Source organism: Ranitomeya imitator, chromosome 3 (genome assembly GCF_032444005.1).
Source record: "Ranitomeya imitator isolate aRanImi1 chromosome 3, aRanImi1.pri, whole genome shotgun sequence".
Classification (NCBI taxonomy): domain Eukaryota; kingdom Metazoa; phylum Chordata; class Amphibia; order Anura; family Dendrobatidae; genus Ranitomeya; species Ranitomeya imitator.
The window spans coordinates 525493549-525519122 of NC_091284.1; the positions used below are offsets into that span (position 1 = coordinate 525493549).

General features: G+C 44.8%; 1 protein-coding gene across 4 annotated transcripts in view; it reads right to left on the minus strand.

Annotated features, from left to right (window-relative positions):
- HJURP (Holliday junction recognition protein) overlaps positions 1-25574 on the minus strand; it is a 74403-nt gene that overhangs the window by 22924 nt on the left and 25905 nt on the right. For 2 of the 4 annotated variants that reach the window (XM_069757774.1, XM_069757771.1), the window contains exon 4: positions 22543-22568. The exons of the other annotated variants lie outside the window; for them this stretch is intronic. In XM_069757774.1, coding sequence (XP_069613875.1) covers positions 22543-22568 — 26 coding nt within the window. The remainder of the gene's footprint in view (positions 1-22542; positions 22569-25574) is intronic. 4 annotated transcript variants of the gene reach the window in all.

Sequence of the window (25574 nt, forward strand, 5' to 3'; positions counted from 1 at the left end):
CTCCTTTGTACTCTCTCTAGTTCCATTATATCCTTCCTGAGCACCGGTGCCCAAAACTGGACACAGTACTCCATGTGCGGTCTAACTAGGGATTTGTACAGAGGCAGTATAATGCTCTCATCATGTGTATCCAGACCTCTTTTAATGCACCCCATGATCCTGTTTGCCTTGGCAGCTGCTGCCTGGCACTGGCTGCTCCAGGTAAGTTTATCATTAACTAGGATCCCCAAGTCCTTCTCCCTGTCAGATTTACCCAGTGGTTTCCCGTTCAGTGTGTAATGGTGATATTGATTCCCTCTTCCCATGTGTATAACCTTACATTTATCATTGTTAAACCTCATCTGCCACCTTTCAGCCCAAGTTTCCAACTTATCCAGATCCATCTGTAGCAGAATACTATCTTCTCTTGTATTAACTGCTTTACATAGTTTTGTATCATCTGCAAATATCGATATTTTACTGTGTAAACCTTCTACCAGATCATTAATGAATATGTTGAAGAGAACAGGTCCCAATACTGACCCCTGCGGTACCCCACTGGTCACAGCGACCCAGTTAGAGACTATACCATTTATAACCACCCTCTGCTTTCTATCACTAAGCCAGTTACTAACCCATTTACACACATTTTCCCCCAGACCAAGCATTCTCATTTTGTGTACCAACCTCTTGTGCGGCACGGTATCAAATGCTTTGGAAAAATCGAGATATACCACGTCCAATGACTCACCGTGGTCCAGTTTATAGCTTACCTCTTCATAAAAACTGATTAGATTGGTTTGACAGGAGCGATTTCTCATAAACCCATGCTGATATGGAGTTAAACAGTTATTCTCATTGAGATAATCCAGAATAACATCCCTCAGAAACCCTTCAAATATTTTACCAACAATAGAGGTTAGACTTACTGGCCTATAATTTCCAGGTTCACTTTTAGAGCCCTTTTTGAATATTGGCACCACATTTGCTATGCGCCAGTCCTGCGGAACAGACCCTGTCGCTATAGAGTCACTAAAAATAAGAAATAATGGTTTATCTATTACATTACTTAGTTCTCTTAGTACTCGTGGGTGTATGCCATCCGGACCCGGAGATTTATCTATTTTAATCTTATTTAGCCGGTTTCGCACCTCTTCTTGGGTTAGATTGGTGACCCTTAATATAGGGTTTTCATTGTTTCTTGGGATTTCACCTAGCATTTCATTTTCCACCGTGAATACCGTGGAGAAGAAGGTGTTTAATATGTTAGCTTTTTCCTCGTCATCTACAACCATTCTTTCCTCACTATTTTTTAAGGGGCCTACATTTTCAGTTTTTATTCTTTTACTATTGATATAGTTGAAGAACAGTTTGGGATTAGTTTTACTCTCCTTAGCAATGTGCTTCTCTGTTTCCTTTTTGGCAGCTTTAATTAGTTTTTTAGATAAAGTATTTTTCTCCCTATAGTTTTTTAGAGCTTCAATGGTGCCATCCTGCTTTAGTAGTGCAAATGCTTTCTTTTTACTGTTAATTGCCTGTCTTACTTCTTTGTTTAGCCACATTGGGTTTTTCCTATTTCTAGTCCTTTTATTCCCACAAGGTATAAACCGCTTACACTGCCTATTTAGGATGTTCTTAAACATTTCCCATTTATTATCTGTATTCTTATTTCTGAGGATATTGTCCCAGTCTACCAGATTAAGGGCATCTCTAAGCTGTTCAAACTTTGCCTTCCTAAAGTTCAATGTTTTTGTGACTCCCTGACAAGTCCCCCTAGTGAAAGACAGGTGAAACTGCACAATATTGTGGTCTCTATTTCCTAAATGCCCAACCACCTGCAGATTTGTTATTCTGTCAGGTCTATTAGATAGTATTAGGTCTAAAAGTGCTGCTCCTCTGGTTGGATTCTGCACCAATTGTGAAAGATAATTTTTCTTGGTTATTAGCAGAAACCTGTTGCCTTTATGGGTTTCACAGGTTTCTGTTTCCCAGTTAATATCCGGGTAGTTAAAGTCCCCCATTACCAGGACCTCATTATGGGTTGCAGCTTCATCTATCTGCTTTAGAAGTAGACTTTCCATGCTTTCTGTTATATTTGGGGGTTTGTAACAGACCCCAATGAGAATTTTGTTACCATTTTTCCCTCCATGAATTTCAACCCATATGGACTCGACATCCTCATTCCCTTCGCTAATATCCTCCCTTAAAGTGGACTTTAGACAAGACTTTACATAGAGACAAACCCCTCCTCCTCTCCGATTTTTACGATCCTTTCTAAACAGACTGTAACCCTGTAAGTTAACTGCCCAGTCATAGCTTTCATCTAACCATGTCTCGGTTATTCCCACTATGTCAAAGTTACCTGTAGATATTTCTGCTTCTAGTTCTTCCATCTTGTTTGTCAGGCTTCTGGCGTTTGCGAGCATGCAGTTTAGAGGATTTTGTTTTGTTCCAATCTCCTCACTGTGGATTGTTTTAGAAATGTTCTTACCTCCCTTCTGAGTATGTTTTCCTGGGTCGTCTTTGTTCGAGTCTAATGTTTTTCTTCCCGTCCCCTCTTCTTCTAGTTTAACGCCCTCCTGATGAGTGTAGCGAGTCTTCTGGCGAATGTGTGTTTCCCAGGTTTGTTGAGGTGTAGTCCGTCTCTGGCGAGGAGTCCATCATACCAGTAATTCACACCGTGGTCCAGGAATCCAAATCCTTGTTGTCTGCACCATCGTCTTAGCCAGTTGTTTGCATCAAGGATCCTGTTCCATCTCCTGGTGCCATGCCCGTCTACTGGAAGGATAGAAGAAAAAACTACCTGTGCATCCAGTTCCTTTACTTTCTTCCCCAACTCTTCAAAGTCCTTGCAGATTGTCGGTAGGTCCTTCCTTGCCGTGTCATTGGTGCCAACATGTATCAGAAGAAATGGGTGGACGTCCTTGGAGCTGAAGAGCTTTGGTATCCTATCGGTCACATCCTTGATCATCGCACCTGGAAGGCAGCATACTTCTCTTGCAGTTATGTCCGGTCTGCAGATGGCTGCTTCGGTGCCTCTCAGTAGTGAGTCTCCCACCACCACCACTCTTCGTTGCTTCTTGGCTGTACTTTTTGCTGTCACTTGTTGCTGTGTGCCCTTTTCTTTTTTGCTTGCTGGTATTGCTTCATTCTTAGGTGTGCCATCTTCATCCTCTACAAAGATTTGATATCGGTTCTTCAGTTGTGTGGTTGGTGATTTCTCCATGGTCTTCTTGCTTCTTTTGGTCACATGCTTCCACTCATCTGCTTTTGGAGGTTCTCTGACACTTTTTGCACCTTCTGTGACCAGTAGAGATGCTTCTGTTCTGTCTAGAAAGTCTTCATTCTCTTTGATGAGTTTCAAAGTTGCTATTCTTTCTTCCAGACCCCGCACCTTTTCTTCTAAAAGGGCCACTAGTCTACACTTCTGACAGGTGAAATTGGATTCTTCTTCTGGTCGATCTGTGAACATGTAGCACATGCTGCAGCTCACCATGTAGGTTGTCACATCTGCCATGTTGCTCCTAGATCCTGCTGACTTGCTGTGTGTTTTCCTTCTTGTGTAATCTACTCAGCCAAGCTCTCTTGCAATAATGTCCTACAGGCAAAAATTTGCGCGCCGTAAGGCGCGCGGTTTGGTGATGCTTTCGAAGCAGCTGGTCCCGGCTGTACCCAACGATCTTCTAGCTTAGGGAGACTTCGCTTCTCCCAGAAGGCACCTGGAATATGCAAATTAGCCTCCTGAAGCTTGAATCCCTGGTTTGGTGATGCTTTCGAAGCAGCTGGTCCCGGCTGTACCCAACGATCTTCTAGCTTAGGGAGACTTCGCTTCTCCCAGAAGGCACCTGGAATATGCAAATTAGCCTCCTGAAGCTTGAATCCCTGGTTTGGTGATGCTTTCGAAGCAGCTGGTCCCGGCTGTACCCAACGATCTTCTAGCTTAGGGAGACTTCGCTTCTCCCAGAAGGCACCTGGAATATGCAAATTAGCCTCCTGAAGCTTGAATCCCTGGTTTGGTGATGCTTTCGAAGCAGCTGGTCCCGGCTGTACCCAACGATCTTCTAGCTTAGGGAGACTTCGCTTCTCCCAGAAGGCACCTGGAATATGCAAATTAGCCTCCTGAAGCTTGAATCCCTGGTTTGGTGATGCTTTCGAAGCAGCTGGTCCCGGCTGTACCCAACGATCTTCTAGCTTAGGGAGACTTCGCTTCTCCCAGAAGGCACCTGGAATATGCAAATTAGCCTCCTGAAGCTTGAATCCCTGGTTTGGTGATGCTTTCGAAGCAGCTGGTCCCGGCTGTACCCAACGATCTTCTAGCTTAGGGAGACTTCGCTTCTCCCAGAAGGCACCTGGAATATGCAAATTAGCCTCCTGAAGCTTGAATCCCTGGTTTGGTGATGCTTTCGAAGCAGCTGGTCCCGGCTGTACCCAACGATCTTCTAGCTTAGGGAGACTTCGCTTCTCCCAGAAGGCACCTGGAATATGCAAATTAGCCTCCTGAAGCTTGAATCCCTGGTTTGGTGATGCTTTCGAAGCAGCTGGTCCCGGCTGTACCCAACGATCTTCTAGCTTAGGGAGACTTCGCTTCTCCCAGAAGGCACCTGGAATATGCAAATTAGCCTCCTGAAGCTTGAATCCCTGGTTTGGTGATGCTTTCGAAGCAGCTGGTCCCGGCTGTACCCAACGATCTTCTAGCTTAGGGAGACTTCGCTTCTCCCAGAAGGCACCTGGAATATGCAAATTAGCCTCCTGAAGCTTGAATCCCTGGTTTGGTGATGCTTTCGAAGCAGCTGGTCCCGGCTGTACCCAACGATCTTCTAGCTTAGGGAGACTTCGCTTCTCCCAGAAGGCACCTGGAATATGCAAATTAGCCTCCTGAAGCTTGAATCCCTGGTTTGGTGATGCTTTCGAAGCAGCTGGTCCCGGCTGTACCCAACGATCTTCTAGCTTAGGGAGACTTCGCTTCTCCCAGAAGGCACCTGGAATATGCAAATTAGCCTCCTGAAGCTTGAATCCCTGGTTTGGTGATGCTTTCGAAGCAGCTGGTCCCGGCTGTACCCAACGATCTTCTAGCTTAGGGAGACTTCGCTTCTCCCAGAAGGCACCTGGAATATGCAAATTAGCCTCCTGAAGCTTGAATCCCTGGTTTGGTGATGCTTTCGAAGCAGCTGGTCCCGGCTGTACCCAACGATCTTCTAGCTTAGGGAGACTTCGCTTCTCCCAGAAGGCACCTGGAATATGCAAATTAGCCTCCTGAAGCTTGAATCCCTGGTTTGGTGATGCTTTCGAAGCAGCTGGTCCCGGCTGTACCCAACGATCTTCTAGCTTAGGGAGACTTCGCTTCTCCCAGAAGGCACCTGGAATATGCAAATTAGCCTCCTGAAGCTTGAATCCCTGGTTTGGTGATGCTTTCGAAGCAGCTGGTCCCGGCTGTACCCAACGATCTTCTAGCTTAGGGAGACTTCGCTTCTCCCAGAAGGCACCTGGAATATGCAAATTAGCCTCCTGAAGCTTGAATCCCTGGTTTGGTGATGCTTTCGAAGCAGCTGGTCCCGGCTGTACCCAACGATCTTCTAGCTTAGGGAGACTTCGCTTCTCCCAGAAGGCACCTGGAATATGCAAATTAGCCTCCTGAAGCTTGAATCCCTGGTTTGGTGATGCTTTCGAAGCAGCTGGTCCCGGCTGTACCCAACGATCTTCTAGCTTAGGGAGACTTCGCTTCTCCCAGAAGGCACCTGGAATATGCAAATTAGCCTCCTGAAGCTTGAATCCCTGGTTTGGTGATGCTTTCGAAGCAGCTGGTCCCGGCTGTACCCAACGATCTTCTAGCTTAGGGAGACTTCGCTTCTCCCAGAAGGCACCTGGAATATGCAAATTAGCCTCCTGAAGCTTGAATCCCTGGTTTGGTGATGCTTTCGAAGCAGCTGGTCCCGGCTGTACCCAACGATCTTCTAGCTTAGGGAGACTTCGCTTCTCCCAGAAGGCACCTGGAATATGCAAATTAGCCTCCTGAAGCTTGAATCCCTGGTTTGGTGATGCTTTCGAAGCAGCTGGTCCCGGCTGTACCCAACGATCTTCTAGCTTAGGGAGACTTCGCTTCTCCCAGAAGGCACCTGGAATATGCAAATTAGCCTCCTGAAGCTTGAATCCCTGGTTTGGTGATGCTTTTGAAGCAGCTGGTCCCGGCTGTACCCAACGATCTTCTAGCTTAGGGAGACTTCGCTTCTCCCAGAAGGCACCTGGAATATGCAAATTAGCCTCCTGAAGCTTGAATCCCTGGTTTGGTGATGCTTTCGAAGCAGCTGGTCCCGGCTGTACCCAACGATCTTCTAGCTTAGGGAGACTTCGCTTCTCCCAGAAGGCACCTGGAATATGCAAATTAGCCTCCTGAAGCTTGAATCCCTGGTTTGGTGATGCTTTCGAAGCAGCTGGTCCCGGCTGTACCCAACGATCTTCTAGCTTAGGGAGACTTCGCTTCTCCCAGAAGGCACCTGGAATATGCAAATTAGCCTCCTGAAGCTTGAATCCCTGGTTTGGTGATGCTTTCGAAGCAGCTGGTCCCGGCTGTACCCAACAATCTTCTAGCTTAGGGAGACTTCGCTTCTCCCAGAAGGCACCTGGAATATGCAAATTAGCCTCCTGAAGCTTGAATCCCTGGTTTGGTGATGCTTTCGAAGCAGCTGGTCCCGGCTGTACCCAACGATCTTCTAGCTTAGGGAGACTTCGCTTCTCCCAGAAGGCACCTGGAATATGCAAATTAGCCTCCTGAAGCTTGAATCCCTGGTTTGGTGATGCTTTCGAAGCAGCTGGTCCCGGCTGTACCCAACGATCTTCTAGCTTAGGGAGACTTCGCTTCTCCCAGAAGGCACCTGGAATATGCAAATTAGCCTCCTGAAGCTTGAATCCCTCTTTTTTAAAATGTGCCAAAAACTGGACACAGTATTCTAGATGAGGTCTGACCAAAGAGGAGTAGAGGGCAATAAGGACTTAACGTGATCTAGACTGTATGCTTCTGTTAAAACATCCCAGAATTGCATTTGCCTTTTTTGCTGCTGCATCACACTGTTGACTCACGTTCAGTTTATGATCTATTAGTATACCAAAGTCTTTCACATGTGCTGTTTTTTAGTCCTATTCCTCGCATTCTGTATATGCTTTTTTCATTTTTATTGCCCAGATGTAGGACTTTGTATTTTTCTCTGTTAAAAACCATTCTGTTAGTTGCTGCCCACTGCTACAGTTTATTTATAACTTTTTAAATCCTCTCTCATCTCTAGTATTAGCTATCCCTCCTAGCTTTGTGTTATCAGCAAATTTAATCAGTTTACCCTCAATTCCTTCTTCTAAATCATTGATAAAGATGTTGAACAATACAGGGCCCAGGACAGAGCCCTGTGGTCCCCCACTTGAGACATTCTTCCAACTGGATGTGCAGCCATTTACGACCACTCTTTGGGTCCGATCACTAAGCCAGTTATGAATCCACCTAACAGTTGCCTTGTCCATTCCATACATTTTTTTCAATAAGGATTGTGTGAGATAGTTTGTCAAATACTTTGCTGAAGTCAAGATATAGAATATCTACAGCATCTCCCTGATCCACCCAGTCAGTGATTCTGTCATAGAAGGAAATTAAGTTAGTCTGACATGACTTATTAGTTACAAACCCATGCTGACGCTGGTTAATCACTTCATTCTTATGTCTCAAACCATTCCAGCAAAATCTAAACTCCAATATAGCGTTCGTTCCCATCTGAGCTTTGCACTGTGCCTCAAAAGTAGTTTTAGACCACATACAGTGGCATGCAAATGTTTGTGCACTCCAGGTCAAAATTGCTGTTTTTGTGAACAGTTAAGCAAGTTATATGAATTGATCTCTAAAAGGCCTAAAGTTAAAGATGACATTTTCTTTGTATTTTAGGGAAACAAAATATATTTTCATATTTTACATTTTAACAATTACCAAAAGGAAAATGGGCCAATGCAAAAGTTTGGGCATCTTATATGGAAAGTACCTAATAGCAACCCTTTTTTGAAAGTAGCACAGGTTGTAAACGCTTTTTGTAGTCCGCCAAGTAGTCTTTCATTTCTTGTTTGAGGCATTTTCATCCATTCTTCCTTGGAAAATACTTCCAGTTCTGAGAGTCCTGGGTCGTCTTGCATGCATTGCTATTTTGAGGTCTAGACACTGGGCGGACACCTGGATGTTCGGTTACAGTGGGTTCAGCCGAACAGTTACAAAAAGTTTGGGTACCAGAACAGTACCCAGACCCCATTCACTTTAATAGAGGGCCCGAACATCCAGTGTTTGCTGCGCTGTAATGTGCATGACAGCGCAGCCAACACCGCTTCTGATCGGCGGTGAAATCATCCCCATCGGTAAGAGAGCTGTGGTTTCCAGCTGGGGGCTGAAACCCTCAGTTGTCAACTTCAGCAAGGCTAGTTATCAAGAACAGAGGGGTCCCCACGCTGTATTTTTTAATTATTTAAATAAATAATTTTAAAACAAAACGGCGTGCGGTCCCCATAATTTTTGACAACCAACCTTGCTAAAGAAGACAGCTGGGGGCTGGTATTCTCAGGCTGGTAAGGGGCCATGGATATTGCGCCCCCCGGCTACAAATAGCAACACACAGATGCCCAGAAAAGGCACATCTATTAGATGTGACAATTCTGGCACTCTGCCTGGCTCTTCCCACTTGCCCTGTAGCGGTGACAAGTGGGGTTCATATTTGTGGGGTTGATGTCACCTTTGTATTGTCAGGTGACATCAAGCCCACGGCTTAGTAATGGAGAGGCGTCTAAGACTATCCATTACTAATCCTATAGTTGCATTATAAATAAGGACCCAGCCAGAATAAAGTTAATAATCTCAATTAAACCATACTTACGACCTCGCCTAATTCCACTGAAGCCCTCGATCTCCTGTAATAAGCCAAAAATAATAAAACAACAATATACCATACCTGTCCGCCATTCTGTTCCATGCCGTAATCCATATCTGGGGAAAAAAAAAGTTTTCAACCTGGACGGTGCAAAGATGTGACCGTCCAGGCCGAGATCCACTGGGGAATGAACTGCTGCAAGCGCAGCCATAGTGACTGGAGGTGACATCTGGGTTATGTCCGGTCACTGAGGCTCCGCTCCCAGCTGGGCAAATCTGCGGTGACCTCTGAGATCCCCGCTAGCACCGTGAGAAATTCTTTATTACAAGAGAACAGCGTGGGAACCGCGGCTCTCTGACCATCGTGGATGATTTCACCGCCGATCAGAAGCAGTGTTTGCAGCGCTCTCACGCATGTGAGAGCGACAAACAACCGATGTTCGGGCAGCCGAATCCGAACAGTAACACGGACTTCCTGGTGAAGTCAGTGTTCGGTGTCTGTGCCCGAACAGTAGGTGTTTGGTATGGACGCAGAACTTTACTGTTCGGGTTCGCCCATCTCTACTAGACACAAATTTTCAATGATGTTCAGATCATGTGACTGTGAAGGCCATTTTCCCACATGTTTACTTTATATGAGCACAATTTTGGAACCAACATTTTTTTTTGCTAGAAAGTTAAGGGTTAAAAATTAAACAGCGATTTTTCATTTTTTCAATAATTTTTTTTTTTTTTTTTAGGGACCACATCACATTTGAAGTCACTTTGAGGGGTCTATATGATAGAAAATAACCAAAACGTAACACCATTCTAAAAACTGCACCCCCTCAAGGTGCTCAAAACCACATTCAAGAAGTTTATTAACCCTTCATCAACCCTTTTGAAAGTTAGGGTATGTGTCCAGATGTTACAGCATAGTGGAGTGGATTTTGCAAGAGTCGTCAGTTTCTCGCATGTGTGACCCCGGCCTTAAATAAAGACACACACAAAATCTGTGTTAGGCCGGGGTCACACTAGACCGTAATACGGACGAGTGCAATACGATATAAAAAAAAAAAAAAAAAAATCGCATAGCGCTCGTCCCAATGTTAATCTATGGGGCAGCTCCCATCATCCGATATTTTTTTCGGCCGTATTCAGGATCCGAGTGAAATCGCAGCATGCTGCGATTGTCAGCGTATCTCGGCCGAGAATCGCCAATGAAAGTCTATGGGGGCGAGAAAAAAATAGCACAGCACACGGACCATCAGTGTGACTTGCGAGAAATTCTCAGGCATTGGGCAGGTGACAGGAAAGGCTCAGCCATTATTTGCTCATTTTGCAAGTGTGTGAGAAAATTTCACCATACGGATGCCATACGGATGTCACACGGATCATTTGAAATCGCATCCTCGCACTGCGCACGGACTAATGTTTTGGTAACATTTTTGCGATTCTCATCCGTCAAAAACGGACTGTTTTTTTTATACGTTGTGTGTGTCCTCGGCCTTAGGCAGAGGTCACCCTTGCAAGAAACTCGCATGAGTCTCGCACCTCAATACCCGGCATGGGCTCCCGCGCAATTTTCTGCGCCAGAGAGGGAAAATCAGCGACCGATGTTTGCAGCCTGGGAAGGGGTTAATACCCATGGAGCTTCCCAGCCTATGAATATCAGTCCGCCGCTGTATATTTAGCATTTACTGGCTATTAAAATAGGGGGACCGCCCCCAATAAAAAAAATGACGTGAGGTCCCCCCATAATTTGTAGCCAGAAAGGCTACGCTGACAGCTGTGGGCTGATATTTATAGCTTAGGAAAGGACCATGGATATTGGACCCCCCCTGGCTACAAAAAATACCAGCTCCCTGCCGCCCCAGAAATGGTGCATCTGTAAGATGCGCCAATTCTGGCGCTTAGCCTCTCTCTTCCCACTGCCCTGTAGAGGTGGCATATTGGGTAATAAGGGTGTAATTGTAAGGTGACATTAAGCCAGCTTAGTAATGGAGAGGCGTCAATAAGATACCTACCATTACTAATCCTATAGTTGTGAAAGGGTTAATAAAACACACACATGCAGAATAAAGTATTTTAATGAAATAAGACATCAGTTTTGACATCTTTATTGTACTGGTAATCCAAGCGAAGCCCTCGATCATCTGGAAAAAAAAGAAAAAATAATAAACCAACAGTATACTCCCTGTGTCAGACGTTGTCCATTTAATAACGAGTGTCCCATAACGAGTCCAGCTCTGCTACATCTGGATGATTGACATCCAGACATAGCAGAGCTTGTAGATGACCGCTGGAGACAACTCTCCAGCGATCATCTACACTGCAGCGTTCTCACAACCAGCAGATGGTGGGCTATGGTAAATTTACGGTGTGGAGATGGAGCGTCGCTGAATTGTAAACAGACATGCTGCGTTCTGGAAAGACGTCCCGCATGTCTGTTTACGCGGGTATGCCGCCTGCGTCTTTTAGCGCATACTGGAGACGGGATATCAGGAAATCCCCTCCACTATGCTGTAACATCTGGACGCTGCGGGTTTGACGCTGCGGTTCTACGCAGCGTCAAACACACAGCGTTTCCGGACCATGGAAACACACCCTTATACAAATCTGTGAATTGCCTGAGGGTTCAAATTGCTCACTACACCCCTAGATGAATTCCTCAAGAGGGGTAGTTTCCAAACTGGGGTCATTTGTAGGGTTTTGCTGTTTTGGCGAGTCAGGGGCTCCTCAAATGTGACAAGCCATCTGCAATCTATTCCAGCCGAAATTGCGCCTAAGAATTCAATTGCCACTTCTTCCCTTCCGAGCCCTGAAGTGCGCCCAAACATTAGATTTCCACCACACTTGAGGTATAAGTGTACTGTTTATCTGGGCAGATTGCACAATAAATTGTATGGTCCATTTTCTCCTGTTACTCTTGTGACAATGAAAAACTTTGAACTAAAAACAGAGATTTTTTTTTCTTCCCTTTAAAGGCGCAACCTTATAAAATTCTGTGAAGTATCTGTGGGGTGTGGGTTCAAGGTGCTCACCACACCTCTACATAAGTTCCTTTAGGGGTGTAGTTTCCAAAATGGGGTCACTTTTAGGGGGGTTTCCACCATTTAGGCACATCAGGGGTTCTGCAAACACATAGGATCCACTATTACAGCATAGTTTGCGCTCCAAAAGTTAAGTGGTGCCCCTTCCCTTCCAAGCTCTGCCATGCGTCTAAACAGTGGTTTTCCACCACATATGGGGTATGCGGGTATTCAGGAGAAATTGAACAACAAATTGTACAGTCCATTTTCTTCTGTTATCCTTGCGAAAATGAAAACATTTGAGGCTAAAAAATAAAATTTTCATTGTTTCCTTGCACATTGCTTTAATTCTTGTGAAGCACTTAATGGGTTAATAAAATTGTTGGGGTAGGTGCAATCTGTCATTAAACACTGTGGGTTGGGTACTTGCATACAGATGTTGTTTCAAGAAATCCCATGTTCACTACGCTTGCACTGACGCCCGCAGTTTACCTGTGGAGACGGACATGCGGCGCGTCTTTCCAGACAGCAGCATGTTTATTTATCTTGCGGAGATATTGGACGCGGTGTTTCCACACGGTTCAAAGAACACATGCAGATTTCACCTGCGTTCAATAGCTGGCAGAGTTTTTTGGATGCAGTAGACATGTGCTGCGTTCGAAGCATTGCAGATTCCTGAACGTGTGCATCCAACTTCAGATATGGTTTTGAGCACTCTGAGGGGGTACAGTTTTTAGATTGGTGTCACTTTTGGGTTTGTTTTTTTTATCATCATATAGGCTCCTCAAAGTCACTTCAAATCTGATGTGGTCCTTAAAAATGGCAAAAACATTTATTTTGTTAATTTTGTTGGAAAAATGAAAATTGCTGATGAACTTTGAACCCTTTTAAACTTCCAACCAAGAGAAAATAAAAAAATACTTTACATCAGCATCATTTTTTAGACATGTTGTAAATGTTATTTATTTTGTGTGATAACTATCTGTTTTCAGGGCATAAAAAGTAAAAAAGTTTGAAAATTGCTAAATTTACACATTTGACTAATTTTCGACATTTTAATAAATGCAAATCATATTGCCAAAAATTTACCACCAACATGAAGTACATGTTAAGAAAAAACAACCTCAGAATCACTGGGGTATATTGAAACGTTCCAGAGTTTTTACCTTAGGGCAGAGACTGCTGTATTTCTCGTGCGAGAATCTCATCGTATACCTGGTATTGGCAGTCGCTCTCCTGACCTGAGCTTGACAGTTTGTAATGTGAATATAAAAATGGCTATTTTGAGTCCATTTTGAAATATACTGAATGCATTCAGACCATTACAGGGCAACATTTCTTATCATACATTTACAGACAGACAATGCTCATTGTGACACAATCTTGAGAGCTGTTTATTTATGGTCTGAAGACTTTTGGGTTTACAAACAGTTTTAAGTTTGTTTGTTATTGTAAAACAAGGTTTATTTAGGCTGTGTGCACACGATGCAGATTTGATGCAGAAAAATCTGCTGCAGTTCTGCACTAAATCTGCATCTCCTGGCAGAATCTGCAGGTGCGTTTTTTGAGCACAAATCTGCACAAAAAACGCATCAAAAACACACCTGCAGATTTCTATTATGGAGGGGTGCAGAAACGCTGCAGAACTGCACAAAAGAAGTGACATGCACTTCTTTGAAATCTGCAGCGTTTCTGCGCAGATTTTTCTGCACCATGTGCACAGCTTTTTTTTTTTTCACATTGATTCTCTGATTTTCCAGACGGATGATGTTTAAAAGCTCCTTGGTGACGGATGATGTGAGTATATGTACTTAATCATTATATGAATTTAATCCTTATACTGTATGTACTTTGTATCTTAAAATATACAAAGGTGTACGCAATCATACTATTCAATCATATTATTCCTTTAATTTTGTATTTTGAATTAAAATTGCGTTATATCGCAAGTAGTAGCCTTCTTTAACCCTTTAACGACCGCCGATACGCCTTTTAACGGCGGCAGTTAAGGGTACTTAAATCACAGCACCGTTAATTAACGGCGCTGTGGAAAAAGTGAATAGCGCCCCCCAGAGTCGGATTTTCTCTGGGGTCTCAGTTGCCGGGGGTAGCCGAGACCCCAGAGATTCGGGTTTTTTTTTTTACTGACCCCCGAGTTGCGATCGCCGGTAATTAACCGTTTACCGGCGATCGCAAAAAACAAAAAAAAAAAACAAAACGCGATTTCCCATTTAATTTCTCTGTCCTACGATGTGATCGCACATCAGAGGACAGAGAAATGGGGTCCCCAATAGCCCCCCAATACTCACCTGTCTCCCCCGATGCTCCTCGTAGCTCCTGATGGGCGCCATCGTCTTGTTCCGGCCAAAAAAGGCGGGCGCATGCGCAGTGCGCCCGCCGGCACCCGGAGGATCTTTGGGGTCTCGGCTGCCGGGGGTAGCAGAGACCCCAAAGAACATGATCGGGGTCGGTTTTTACCGACCCCTGTTTTACGATTGCCGGTAATTAACTGTTTACCGGCGATCGGAAAAAAAAAAAAGCGATGTGATCGCACATCAGAGGACAGAGAAATAGGGGGATTCGGGGGACCCTATTATACTTACCGGTGTCCCAGGGTCCTCCTGCGTCCTCTCCTGCCCACCGGCTTCTTCATCTGGTAAGAAAATGGCGGGCGCATGCGCAGTGCGCCCGCCATATTCTGCCGGCCAGCAGGTGGAGTAGTTGGGGCTAAAATTAGGGTTAGGGCTAAATTTAGAGTTAGGCTTCTTTCACACTTGCGTCGGTACGGGGCCGTCTCAATGCGTCGGCCCGACATACCGACGCACGTTGTGAAAATTGTGCACAACGTGGGCAGCGAATGCAGTTTTTCAACGCATCCGCTGCCCAGTCTATGTCCTGGGGAGGAAAGGGCGGAGCTACAGCCACGCATGCGCGGTCGGAAATGGCGGACGCGACGTACAAAAAAACGTTACATTGAACGTTTGTGTCGACGGTCTGCCAAAACACAACTGATCCAGTGCACGACGGACGCGACGTGTGGCCATCCGTCACGATCCGTCGGCAATACAAGTCTATGGGCAAAAAACGCAGCCTGTGGGCACATTTGCAGGATCCGTTTTTTGTCCAAAACGACGGATTTCGACTGATGCCAAACCACGCAAGTGTGAAAGTAGCCTTAGGGCTAAAGTTAGGGCTAGGGTTGGGGCTAAAGTTAGGGTTAGCATTAGGGTTACGCTTGGGATTAGGGTTAGGGTTGGGATTAGGGGTGTATTGGGATTAGGGTTAGGTTTGAGGTTAGGGTTGAGATTAGGATTATATAATATAAGTAAGTATATATATAATAAAGTATATGTATACACTTGTGGGGGGTTACTACTGTTTAGGTACATCAGGTGCTCTGCAAACGCAACATAACGCCCACAGACCATTCTATCAAAGTCTGCATTCCAAAACGGCGCTCCTTCCCTTCCGAGCTCTGCCGTGCGCCCAAACAGTGGTTTACTCCCACATATGGGGAATCAGCGTACTTGGGATAAATTGGACAACAACTTTTGGGGTCCAATTTCTCTTGTTACCCTTGTGAAAATAAAAACTTGGGGGCTAAAAAATCTTTTTTGTGGAAAAAAAAAAAATATTTTTTTTTTTATGTTCACGACTCTGCATTATAAACATCTGTGAAGCACTTGGTCATTCAAAGTTCTCACCACACATCTAGATAAGTTCCTTAAGGGGTCTAGTTTCCAAAATGGTGTCACTTGTGGGGGTTTCCACTGTTTAGGCACATCAGGGGCTCTCCAAACGCAACATGGCGTCAGATCTCAATTCCAGCCAATTCTACATTGAAAAAGTAAAACAGCGCTCCTTCACTTCCAAGCTCTGCGGTGTGCCCAAATAGTGGTTTACCCCACATATGGGGTATTGACGTACTCAGGAGAAATTGCACAACAACTTTTGTGGTCTAATTTCTCCTGTTACCCTTGTGAAAATAAAAATTTGTGGGCAAAAAGATCATTTTTGTGTAAACAAATGCGATTTTTTATTTTCACGGCTCTACGTTATAAACTTCTCTGAAGAACTTGGGGGCTCAAAGTGCTCACCACACATCTAGATAAGTTCCTTAAGGGGTCTAGTTTCCAAAATGGTGTCACTTGTGGGGGGTTTCCACTGTTTAGGCACATCAGGGTCTCTCTAAACGTGACATGGCATCCGATCTCAATTCCAGCCCATTCTGCATTGAAAAAGTGCAGAATGGGGCTCCTTCACTTCCAAGCTCTGCGGTGCGGCAAAACAGTGGTTTACCCTCACATATGTGGCATCGGCGTATTCAGGAAAAATTGCACAACAAAATTTATGGTTTATGGTTATGGTTTAATAAAAAAAAAAAAGGTTCTGAAGTAAACTGTTTGCAAAAAAAAGTTTAATGTTCATTTTTACCTTCCACATTGTTTCAATTCCTGTGAAGCACGTAAAGGGTTAAGGCTAGGGTCACATTGCGTTAGTGCAATCCGTTTAGCGCTATCGGGTTGCGCTAACGCAATGTTTTTATCGGGGCAGCGTCCCGGGGTCGCGGTAACGTCCCCGCTCTCGCAGATCCCCGATCTGCGAGAGCGGGGAACGGACCGCGGGCGCGCCTCGGACGCTGCAAGCAGCGTCCGCGGCGCGCCAGGAAACACCAGCGCGTCGCTAGCGCGTGCCGAACATGGCGCGCGCTAGTGCTGTGCGTTCCCATTGCCGTGAATGGGCGCGCTAACGGACGCGTTGCACGGCGTTAATTTCGCTGTGCAACGCTGTCAGTTAGCGCTTTCCCATTAACGCAATGGGAACCTAGCCTAATAAACTTCTTGAATGTGGTATTGAGAACCTTGAGGGGTGCAGTTTTTAGAATGGTGTCACACTTCGTTATTTTCTATCATATAGACCCCTCAAAATGACTTCAAATGTGATGTGGTCCCTAAAAAAAATGGTGTTGTAAAAATGAGAAATTGCTTGTCAACTTTTAACCCTTATAACTCCCTAACAAAAAAAAAAAAAATGTTCTTTCCAAAATTGTGCTGATGTAAAGTAGACATGTGGGAAATGTTATTTATTAACTATTTTTCGTGACATATCTCTCTGATTTAAGGGCATAAAAATACAAAGTTTGAAAATTGCAAAATTTGAAAAATTTGCACCATATTTTCATTTTTTTCATAAATAATCGCAAGTAATATCGAAGAAATTTTACCACTAACATGAAGTACAATATGTCACGAAAAAATAATCTCAGAATCAGCGGGATCCGTTAAAGCGTTCCAGAGTTATAACCTCATAAAGTGACAGAGGTCAGAATTGGAAAAATTGGCTTGGTCATTAACCCCTTCATGACCCAGCCTATTTTGACCTTAAAGACCTTGCCGTTTTTTGCAATTCTGACCAGTGTCCCTTTATGAGGTAATAACTCAGGAACGCTTCAATGGATCCTAGCGGTTCTGAGATTGTTTTTTCGTGACATATTGGGCTTCATGTTAGTGGTAAATTTAGGTCAATAAATTCTGTGTTTATTTGTGATAAAAACGGAAATTTGGCGAAAATTTTGAAAATTTCGCAATTTTCACATTTTGAATTTTTATTCTGTTAAACCAGAGAGTTATGTGACACAAAATAGTTAATAAATAACATTTCCCACATGTATACTTTACATCAGCACAATTTTGGAAACAAAATTTTTTTTTGCTAGGAAGTTATAAGGGTTAAAATTTGACCAGCGATTTCTCATTTTTACAACGAAATTTACAAAACCATTTTTTTTTAGGGACCACCTCACATTTGAAGTCAGTTTGAGGGGTCTATATTGCTGAAAATACCCAAAAGTGACACCATTCTAAAAACTGCACCCCTCAAGGTGCACAAAACCACATTCAAGAAGTTTATTAACCCTTCAGGTGCTTCACAGCAGCAGAAGCAACATGGAAGGAAAAAATGAACATTTAACTTTTTAGTCACAAAAATGATTTTTCAGCAACAATTTTTTTATTTTCCCAATGGTAAAAGGAGAAACTGAACAACGAAAGTTGTTGTCCAATTTGTCCTGAGTACGCTGATACCTCATATGTGGGGGTAAACCACTGTTTGGGCGCACGGCAGGGCTTGGAAGGGAAGGAGCGCCATTTGACTTTTTGAATGAAAAATTGGCTGCACTCTTTAGCGGACACCATGTCACGTTTGGAGAGCCCCCGTGTGCCTAAAAATTGGAGCTCCCCCACAAGTGACCCCATTTTGGAAACTAGACCCCCCCAAGGAACTTATCTAGATGCATACTGAGCACTTTAAACCCCCAGGTGCTTCACAGAAGTTTATAATGCAGAGCCATGAAAATAAAAAATAATTTTTCTTTTCTCAAAAATGATTTTTTAGCCTGGAATTTCCTATTTTGCCAATGGTAATAGGAGAAATTGGACCACAAATGTTGTTGTCCAGTTTGTCCTGAGTACGCAGATACCCCATATGTGGGGGTAAACCACTGTTTGGGCACACAGCAGGGCTCAGAAGGGAAGGCACGCCATTTGGCTTTTTAAATGGAAAATTAGCTCCAATCATTAGCGGACACCATGTCGCGTTTGGAGAGCCCCTGTGTGCCTAAACATTGGAGATCCCCCACAAATGACCCCATTTTGGAAACTAGACCCCCAAAGGAACTAATCTAGATGTGTGGTGAGCACTTTGAACCCTCAAGTGCTTCACAGAAGTTTATAACGCAGAGCCGTGAAAATAATAAATACGTTTTCTTTCCTCAAAAATAATTTTTTAGCCCAGAATTTTTTATTTTCCCAAGGGCTACAGGAGAAATTGGACCACAAAAGTTGTTGTCCAGTTTCTCCTGAGTAAGCTGATACCCCATGTATGGGGGTAAACCACTGTTTGGGCACACGTCGGGGCTCAGAAGGGAAGTAGTGACTTTTGAAATGCAGACTTTGATGGAATGGTCTGCGGGCGTCACGTTGCGTTTGCAGAGCCCCTGGTGTGCCTAAACAGTAGAAACCCCCCACAAGTGACCCCATTTTGGAAACTAGACCCCCCAAGGAACTTATATAGATATGTGGTGAGCACTTTGAACCCCCAAGTGCCTCACAGACGTTTACAACGCAGAGCCGTGAAAATAAAAAATCATTTTTCTTTCCTCAAAAATTATGTTTTAGCAAGCAATTTTTTATTTTCTCAAGGGTAACAGGAGAAATTGGACCCCAGTAATTGTTGCGCAGTTTGTCCTGAGTATGCTGGTACCCCATATGTGTGGTAAACCACTGTTTGGGCACACGTCGGGGCTCGGAAGTGAGGGAGCACCATTTGACTTTGAATACAAGATTGGCTGGAATCAATGGTGGCGCCATGTTGCGTTTGGAGACCCCCTGATGTGCCAAAACAGTGAAAACCCCTCAATTCTAACTCCAACACACCCCTAACCCTTATCCCAACTGTAGCCGTAACCCTAATCACAACCCTAACCCCAACACACCCCTAACCACAACCCTAACCCCAACACACCCCTAACCACAACCCTAATTCCAACCCAACCCTAACCCTAAGGCTATGTGCCAACGTTGCGGATTCGTATGAGATTTTTCAGCACCATTTTTGAAAAATCCGCGGGTAAAAGGCACTGCGTTTTACCTGCGGATTTACCGCGGATTGCCAGTGTTTTTTGTGCGGATTTCACCTGTGGATTCCTATTGAGGAACAGGTGTAAAACGCTGCGGAATCCGCACAAAGAATTGACATGCTGCGGAAAATACAACGCAGCGTTTCCGCGTGGTATTTTCCGCACCATGGGCACAGCGGATTTGGTTTTCCATATGTTTACATGGTACTGTAAACCTGATGGAACACTGCTGCGGATCCGCAGCCAAATCCGCACCGTGTGCACATAGCCTAATTCTAAAGGTATGTGCACACGCTGCGGAAAACGCTGCGGATCCGCAGCAGTTTCCCATGAGTTTACAGTTCAATGTAAACCTATGGGAAACAAAAATCGCTGTACACATGCTGCAGAAAAACTGCACGGAAACGCAGCGGTTTACATTCCGCAGCATGTCACTTCTTTCTGCGGATTCCGCAGCGGTTTTACAACTGCTCAAATAGAAAATCGCAGTTGTAAAACCGCAGTGAAATGCGCAGAAAAACCGCGGTAAATCCACGATAAATCCACAGGGGTTTAGCACTGCGGATTTATCAAATCCTCTGCGGAAAAATCCGCAGAGGACCAGAATACGTGTGCACATCCCGAACCCTAACCTTACCCCTAACCCTACCCCTAGTTCTTACCCCATCCTTAGTGGAAAAAAAAAATTCTGGGGGGTGGATTGGAGCACGGGTGGGGGATCGCTGTGCGGGGGGGTGGATCGGAGCACGGGGGGGGGGGTTGGGATTGGAGGACGGGGGGAGCGGACAGGAGGACGGGGGAGCGGAGCACAGGACGGAGGGGAGCGGACCACAGATCGGGGGGCTGGGGTGGGTGCACATAAGTGTTTCCAGCCATGGCCGATGATATTGCAGCATCGGCCATGGCTGGATTGTAATATTTCACCAGTTTTTTAGGTGAAATATTACAAATCGCTCTGATTGGCAGTTTCACTTTCAACAGCCAATCAGAGCGATCGTAGCCACGGGGGGATGAAGCCACCCCCCCTGGGCTAAACTACCACTCCCCCTGTCCCTGCAGATCGGGTGAAATTGGAGTTAACCCTTTCACCCGATCTGCAGGGACGCGATCTTTCTGTGACACAGCATATGCGTCACAGGTCGGATTGGCACCGACTTTCATGACGCATACGCTGTGTCACAGGTCGGGAAGGGGTTAAGTACCAAATTGGCTCTGTCACTAAGGGGTTAAAGGGCCACTGTCATCCCCCCCCCTTCCAGCCGTTATAAACTAAAAGAGCCACCTTTTGCAGTAGTAATGCTGCATTCTAACAAGGTGGCTCTTTTAGTTTTGTGTTCATGTATTACTAAAATAAAGCGTTTTGAAACTTTTCAAAAATACCCATCTTTGTCTATGGAGGCGGGTCTGAAGCCTCCTCTGTGAAGCGCCCAACTGCAGTCACTCATCCCTTCTGGGGCGATGGTCGCCGCCCCCTCAGCGCTGTTTTCTTCTGAAATCTGGCGCCTGCGCTGTGCGTGCCTGCCTGGGGCAGGCGCATTGAGTATTGGCCGTCATAGCTCAGATGCCGGTTCCTGACTGCGCCTGTGCGGGCACCCTGTTACTGAATCCGCGCCCCGCACTGTGTTATGCATTATGCACAGTGCGGAGCAGGGATTCCTGGGCATGCGCACTGCGCTTGTCAGACGCTCCCCCAGGTTCCCCGCCTTCCAGCGTCGGTCTGTGCAGGAATCTGAACAGGAATCCCAGCCCCGCACTGTGCATAATGCATAACACAGTGTGGGGCGGGGATTCAGTAACAGGGTGGCCGCACTGCCCGCACAGGCAGGAACCCGGCATCTGAGAGCTATGACGGCCAATTCTCACTGCGCCTGCCGCAGGGGGCGGCGACCATCGCCCCAGAAGAGATGACTGACGGCAGTTGGGCGCTTCACAGAGGAGGCTTCAGACCCGCCTCCGTGGACAAAGATAGGTATTTTTTTAAAGTTTCAAAACGCTTTATTTTCGTAATACATGAACACAAAACTAAAAGAGCCACCTTGTTAGAATGCAGCATTACTGCTGCACAAGGTGGCTCTTTTAGTTTATAACGGCTGCAGGGGGTGACAGTGTCCCTTTAAAGCCGTATCCAAACCTTAGTGTTAAAAACTTGGCAATACACAGTTGCATAGGAATCCATCACTGTCTTGCTCAGGTCAGGAGAGGTGTCAGGCCAGTGCCGGCATGTGCAATGCGATTCTCGCAGGAGAAATAAGTCAGCCTGTCTCTGCCTTAAAGTGACACTGGTCAGAATTGTAAAGTTTGACCTGGTCAGGAAGGTGAAAATAGGCTTCGTGTTGAAGGGGTTAAGGACAATGCCCCTATACCTTGCTATTAGGGTAAGTTCACACAGGGCATTTTTTTTATGCCAATTTTCAGCTGCTTTTTCCAATACCAGCAAGGCCTACGAGATTTCAGAAATCTCATGCACACACATTGGTTTTTTGTTTGATCAGTATTTTGTGCTTTGTTGCGTTTTTTGGACATAGAGCATGTCACTTCTTTCAGCTTTTTTGCTGCGTTTTTTCACCCATTGACTTGAATTGGTGTTGAAAAACAACGCAGCAAAAACGCAGGTATTTTTTGATGCATTTTCGCTGCTGAAAATACAGGGTCATTAGCATGGACTAAGGAAGGAAAAAAAAAAATCGCACCAAAAAAAAAAAAAGGACCAAACACTCACGAAATACGCATAGTCCGTTTTTTTTCTCGTACCCATTGACTTGCATTGGCGAGTCTCATCCGAGACTCGCAGCAAATCGCAGCATGCTGCGATTTTTTTCTCAGTCCGATTTCAGCTGAGAAAAAAAAAAAAAAAAAAAAAAAAAAAAAAAAAAATCGCAAATGGAATGTCACCTATTGAATAACATTGGTCCGAGTGCAATCTGATTTATATATATATATATATATATATATATATATATATATATATATATATATATATAATAAATATTGTACACAGATATAAGAACACGTGCCACATTTTCTAACATTACCGTTTCATTTGTCCATGGACGTCGACCTGGAATAAAAAGGGTTACGAATTATACCTAGTACTTCTATGCAAAGTTTAAAAAAAAAAAAACTGGCAGCATACACACACAAAAAAAACCCTTTTTCTTCACATTTCAGCATTTTAGATGTGTCTCATCTCATCTGTCCTTCACTCTCCTACTGCACTGATCATTCGCTCATTTCAATGAAAAAAATCCACCGAGACAATAAGGATTTCAGCTTCACTGAAGGATTATGTTACAGTTTAGCAAATGAAGTAGTTCTGTAATTTTTTTTTATATTTTATTGATTTCAGGAGACAAAAAAAAAACTAAAAAAAGTGAGGTTTTTAATTTGAGCATGGACTTCAACTACAGATGGCGAGTCCCAAGCATTATCAGGTTCTGTCCAAAATCTACATCAGAAGGACTTCCAAACTATAAAATACACCTCTGATGGAATGATGCAACATATTCCGCCCTATAAACAATGGGAATACATGACACCCCCCATGGTATTATATCTGAGCTGGAGAAGGAACAGAATGACTGGGTGCAAACTTTGGCACTTGTCTGTCACGCTGATAGGAAGCGAAGTATTGCCACAACCAAGATTGCTGCCCAAGAAGGCCACTCTGCAAGTCTGACAGGGGCCACTAATGTTCCCGATGAAGCTGGACACTGGATACATGTGGTGAACATTGTGTTTAGGGAGGCAATAGACCTTCATGGAATCTTCATTTTACACAATTTTTACATTATACTGTTGTAAGCAAAGGTATAATCTACAAGGCAATTCCATACTTTTTATTTATTTTTACAGTATACTTACAAGAAGACTACACAAGCCGTCTCAAGATTATCTGCATCTATATCTGGAGCTTTCGATAGGTGCATGCTACGTACAGAGAGCAGCATGATGTAGGAAGAGAAACCCCGATTCCAAAGATGTATCACTTAGTTTACTGGGTGCAGCAGTTGTGACAGTTCTCAGAAGCAGCACGAAGCAGAGCTGAGAAAGCTAACATCACACACACCATGTTCTCTATGTACATACTCTACTGACATAGGAGCTGCTTATCACAGGAGGTGGTGGAGTCAGCCTAGCAAGAGCATACAATGTAGTCTGGATAATAATCACAAGGTGATAAAACCTTCATTGTAAAGGTACCGTCACACTAGACGATATCGCTAGCGATCCGTGACGTTGCAGCGTCCTGGCTAGCGATATCGTCCAGTGTGACAGGCAGCAGCGATCAGGCCCCTGCTGGGAGATCGCTGGTCGGGGAAGAAAGTCCAGAACTTTAATTTCGTTGCTGGCTCTCCCGCTGACATCGCTGTATCGGTGTGTGTGACGCCGATTCAGCGATGTCTTCACTGGTAACCAGGGTAAACATCGGGTTACTAAGCGCAGGGCCGCGCTTAGTAACCCGATGTTTACCCTGGTTACCATCGTTAAAGTAAAAAAAACAACCACTACATACTTACCTTCCGCTGTCTGTCCCCGGCGCTGTGCTTCTCTGGTCTGGCTGTGAGCGCCGGGCAGCCGGAAAGCAGAGCGGTGACGTCACCGCTCTGCTTTCCGGCCGCTGTGCTCACAGCCAGAGCAGAGAAGCACAGCGCCGGGGACAGACAGCGGTACGTAAGTATGTAGTGGTTGTTTTTTTTTACTTTAACGATGGTAACCAGGGTAAACATCGGGTTACTAAGCGCGGCCCTGCGCTTAGTAACCCGATGTTTACCCTGGTTACCGGCATCGTTGGTCGCTGGAGAGCTGTCTGTGTGACAGCTCTCCAGCGACCAAACAGCGACGCTGCGGCGATCCGGATCATTGTCGGTATCGCTGCAGCGTCGCTTAGTGTGACGATACCTTAAGTAATGAGCACACAGCTAGATAAGGGACATCGTTAAAAGGGACTGTCAGCACAGAATTAAGGTGGGAAGGTGTATTTAAATGTTTGGCCCTGCCGTGAAGCACCAAGCGGTAGGACTTTGTTTAAACAGTCATTCCTGGGCTGACAGAGTCCCCTTAACGAACAGAGGTATTTTTGGTTTTCATTTTCATTTTTTGCTCCCCTTCTTCCCAGAGCCATAACTTTTTTTGGTCAATATAGCCATATAATGGCTTGTTTTTTTGCAGGACAAGTTGTACTTTTGAATAACACCATTGGTTTTACCATGTCGTGTACTCAAAAACGGGAAAAAAATTCCAAATGCTTTGAAATTGCAAAAAAAAGTGCAATCCAAGTTTTTTTAAATGCTAATACTGACCTGTCATTATGATTCTCCAGGTCATTACGAGTTCATAGACTCCACACATGTCTAGGTTATTTTTTAAAGGGAACCTGTCACCCCCAAAATGGAAGATGAGCTAAGCCCACCGGCAGCAGGGGCTAATCTACAGCATTCTGGAATGCTGTAGATAAGTCCCGATGTATCCTGAAAGATGAGAAAAAGAGGTTAGATTATACTCACCTGGGAGGGGGGGGGGGCGGACCGATCCAATCGCAGTCCGGCGCCTCCCATCTTCATCAGATGACGCTGGGCCTCTCTGACCTTTCCCGGCGCACTGCAGTACTTTGCTCTGCTCTCAACTGTGCAGACAGAGTACGCCGGAGCATGAATACAAGAAGAGGACGTCATCGTAAGACGCCCATCAGACCGGACTGCAGCGGGACCGCCCCTGGGTGAATATAATCTAGCTTCCTTTTTTCATCTTTCAGGATACATCGGGGGCTTATCTACAGCATTACAGAATGCTGTAGATAAGCCCCTGATGCCGATGGGCTTAGCTCATCTTCCATTTTGGGGGTGACAGGTTCCCTTTAAGTGGTGAAAAAAAATTCCAAACATTGTTAAAAAAAAAAATTCTCAATTTTTCGTGATCTTGAGTTGGGTCAGAGCTTATTTTTTGCGTGCCGAGTGCACGTTTTTAATGATGCCATTTTGGTGCAGATAATCTTTTGATCGCCAGTTATTGCAATGTTGCGGCAACCAAAAAAAACAATTCTGACGTTTTGACTTTCTCATTACGT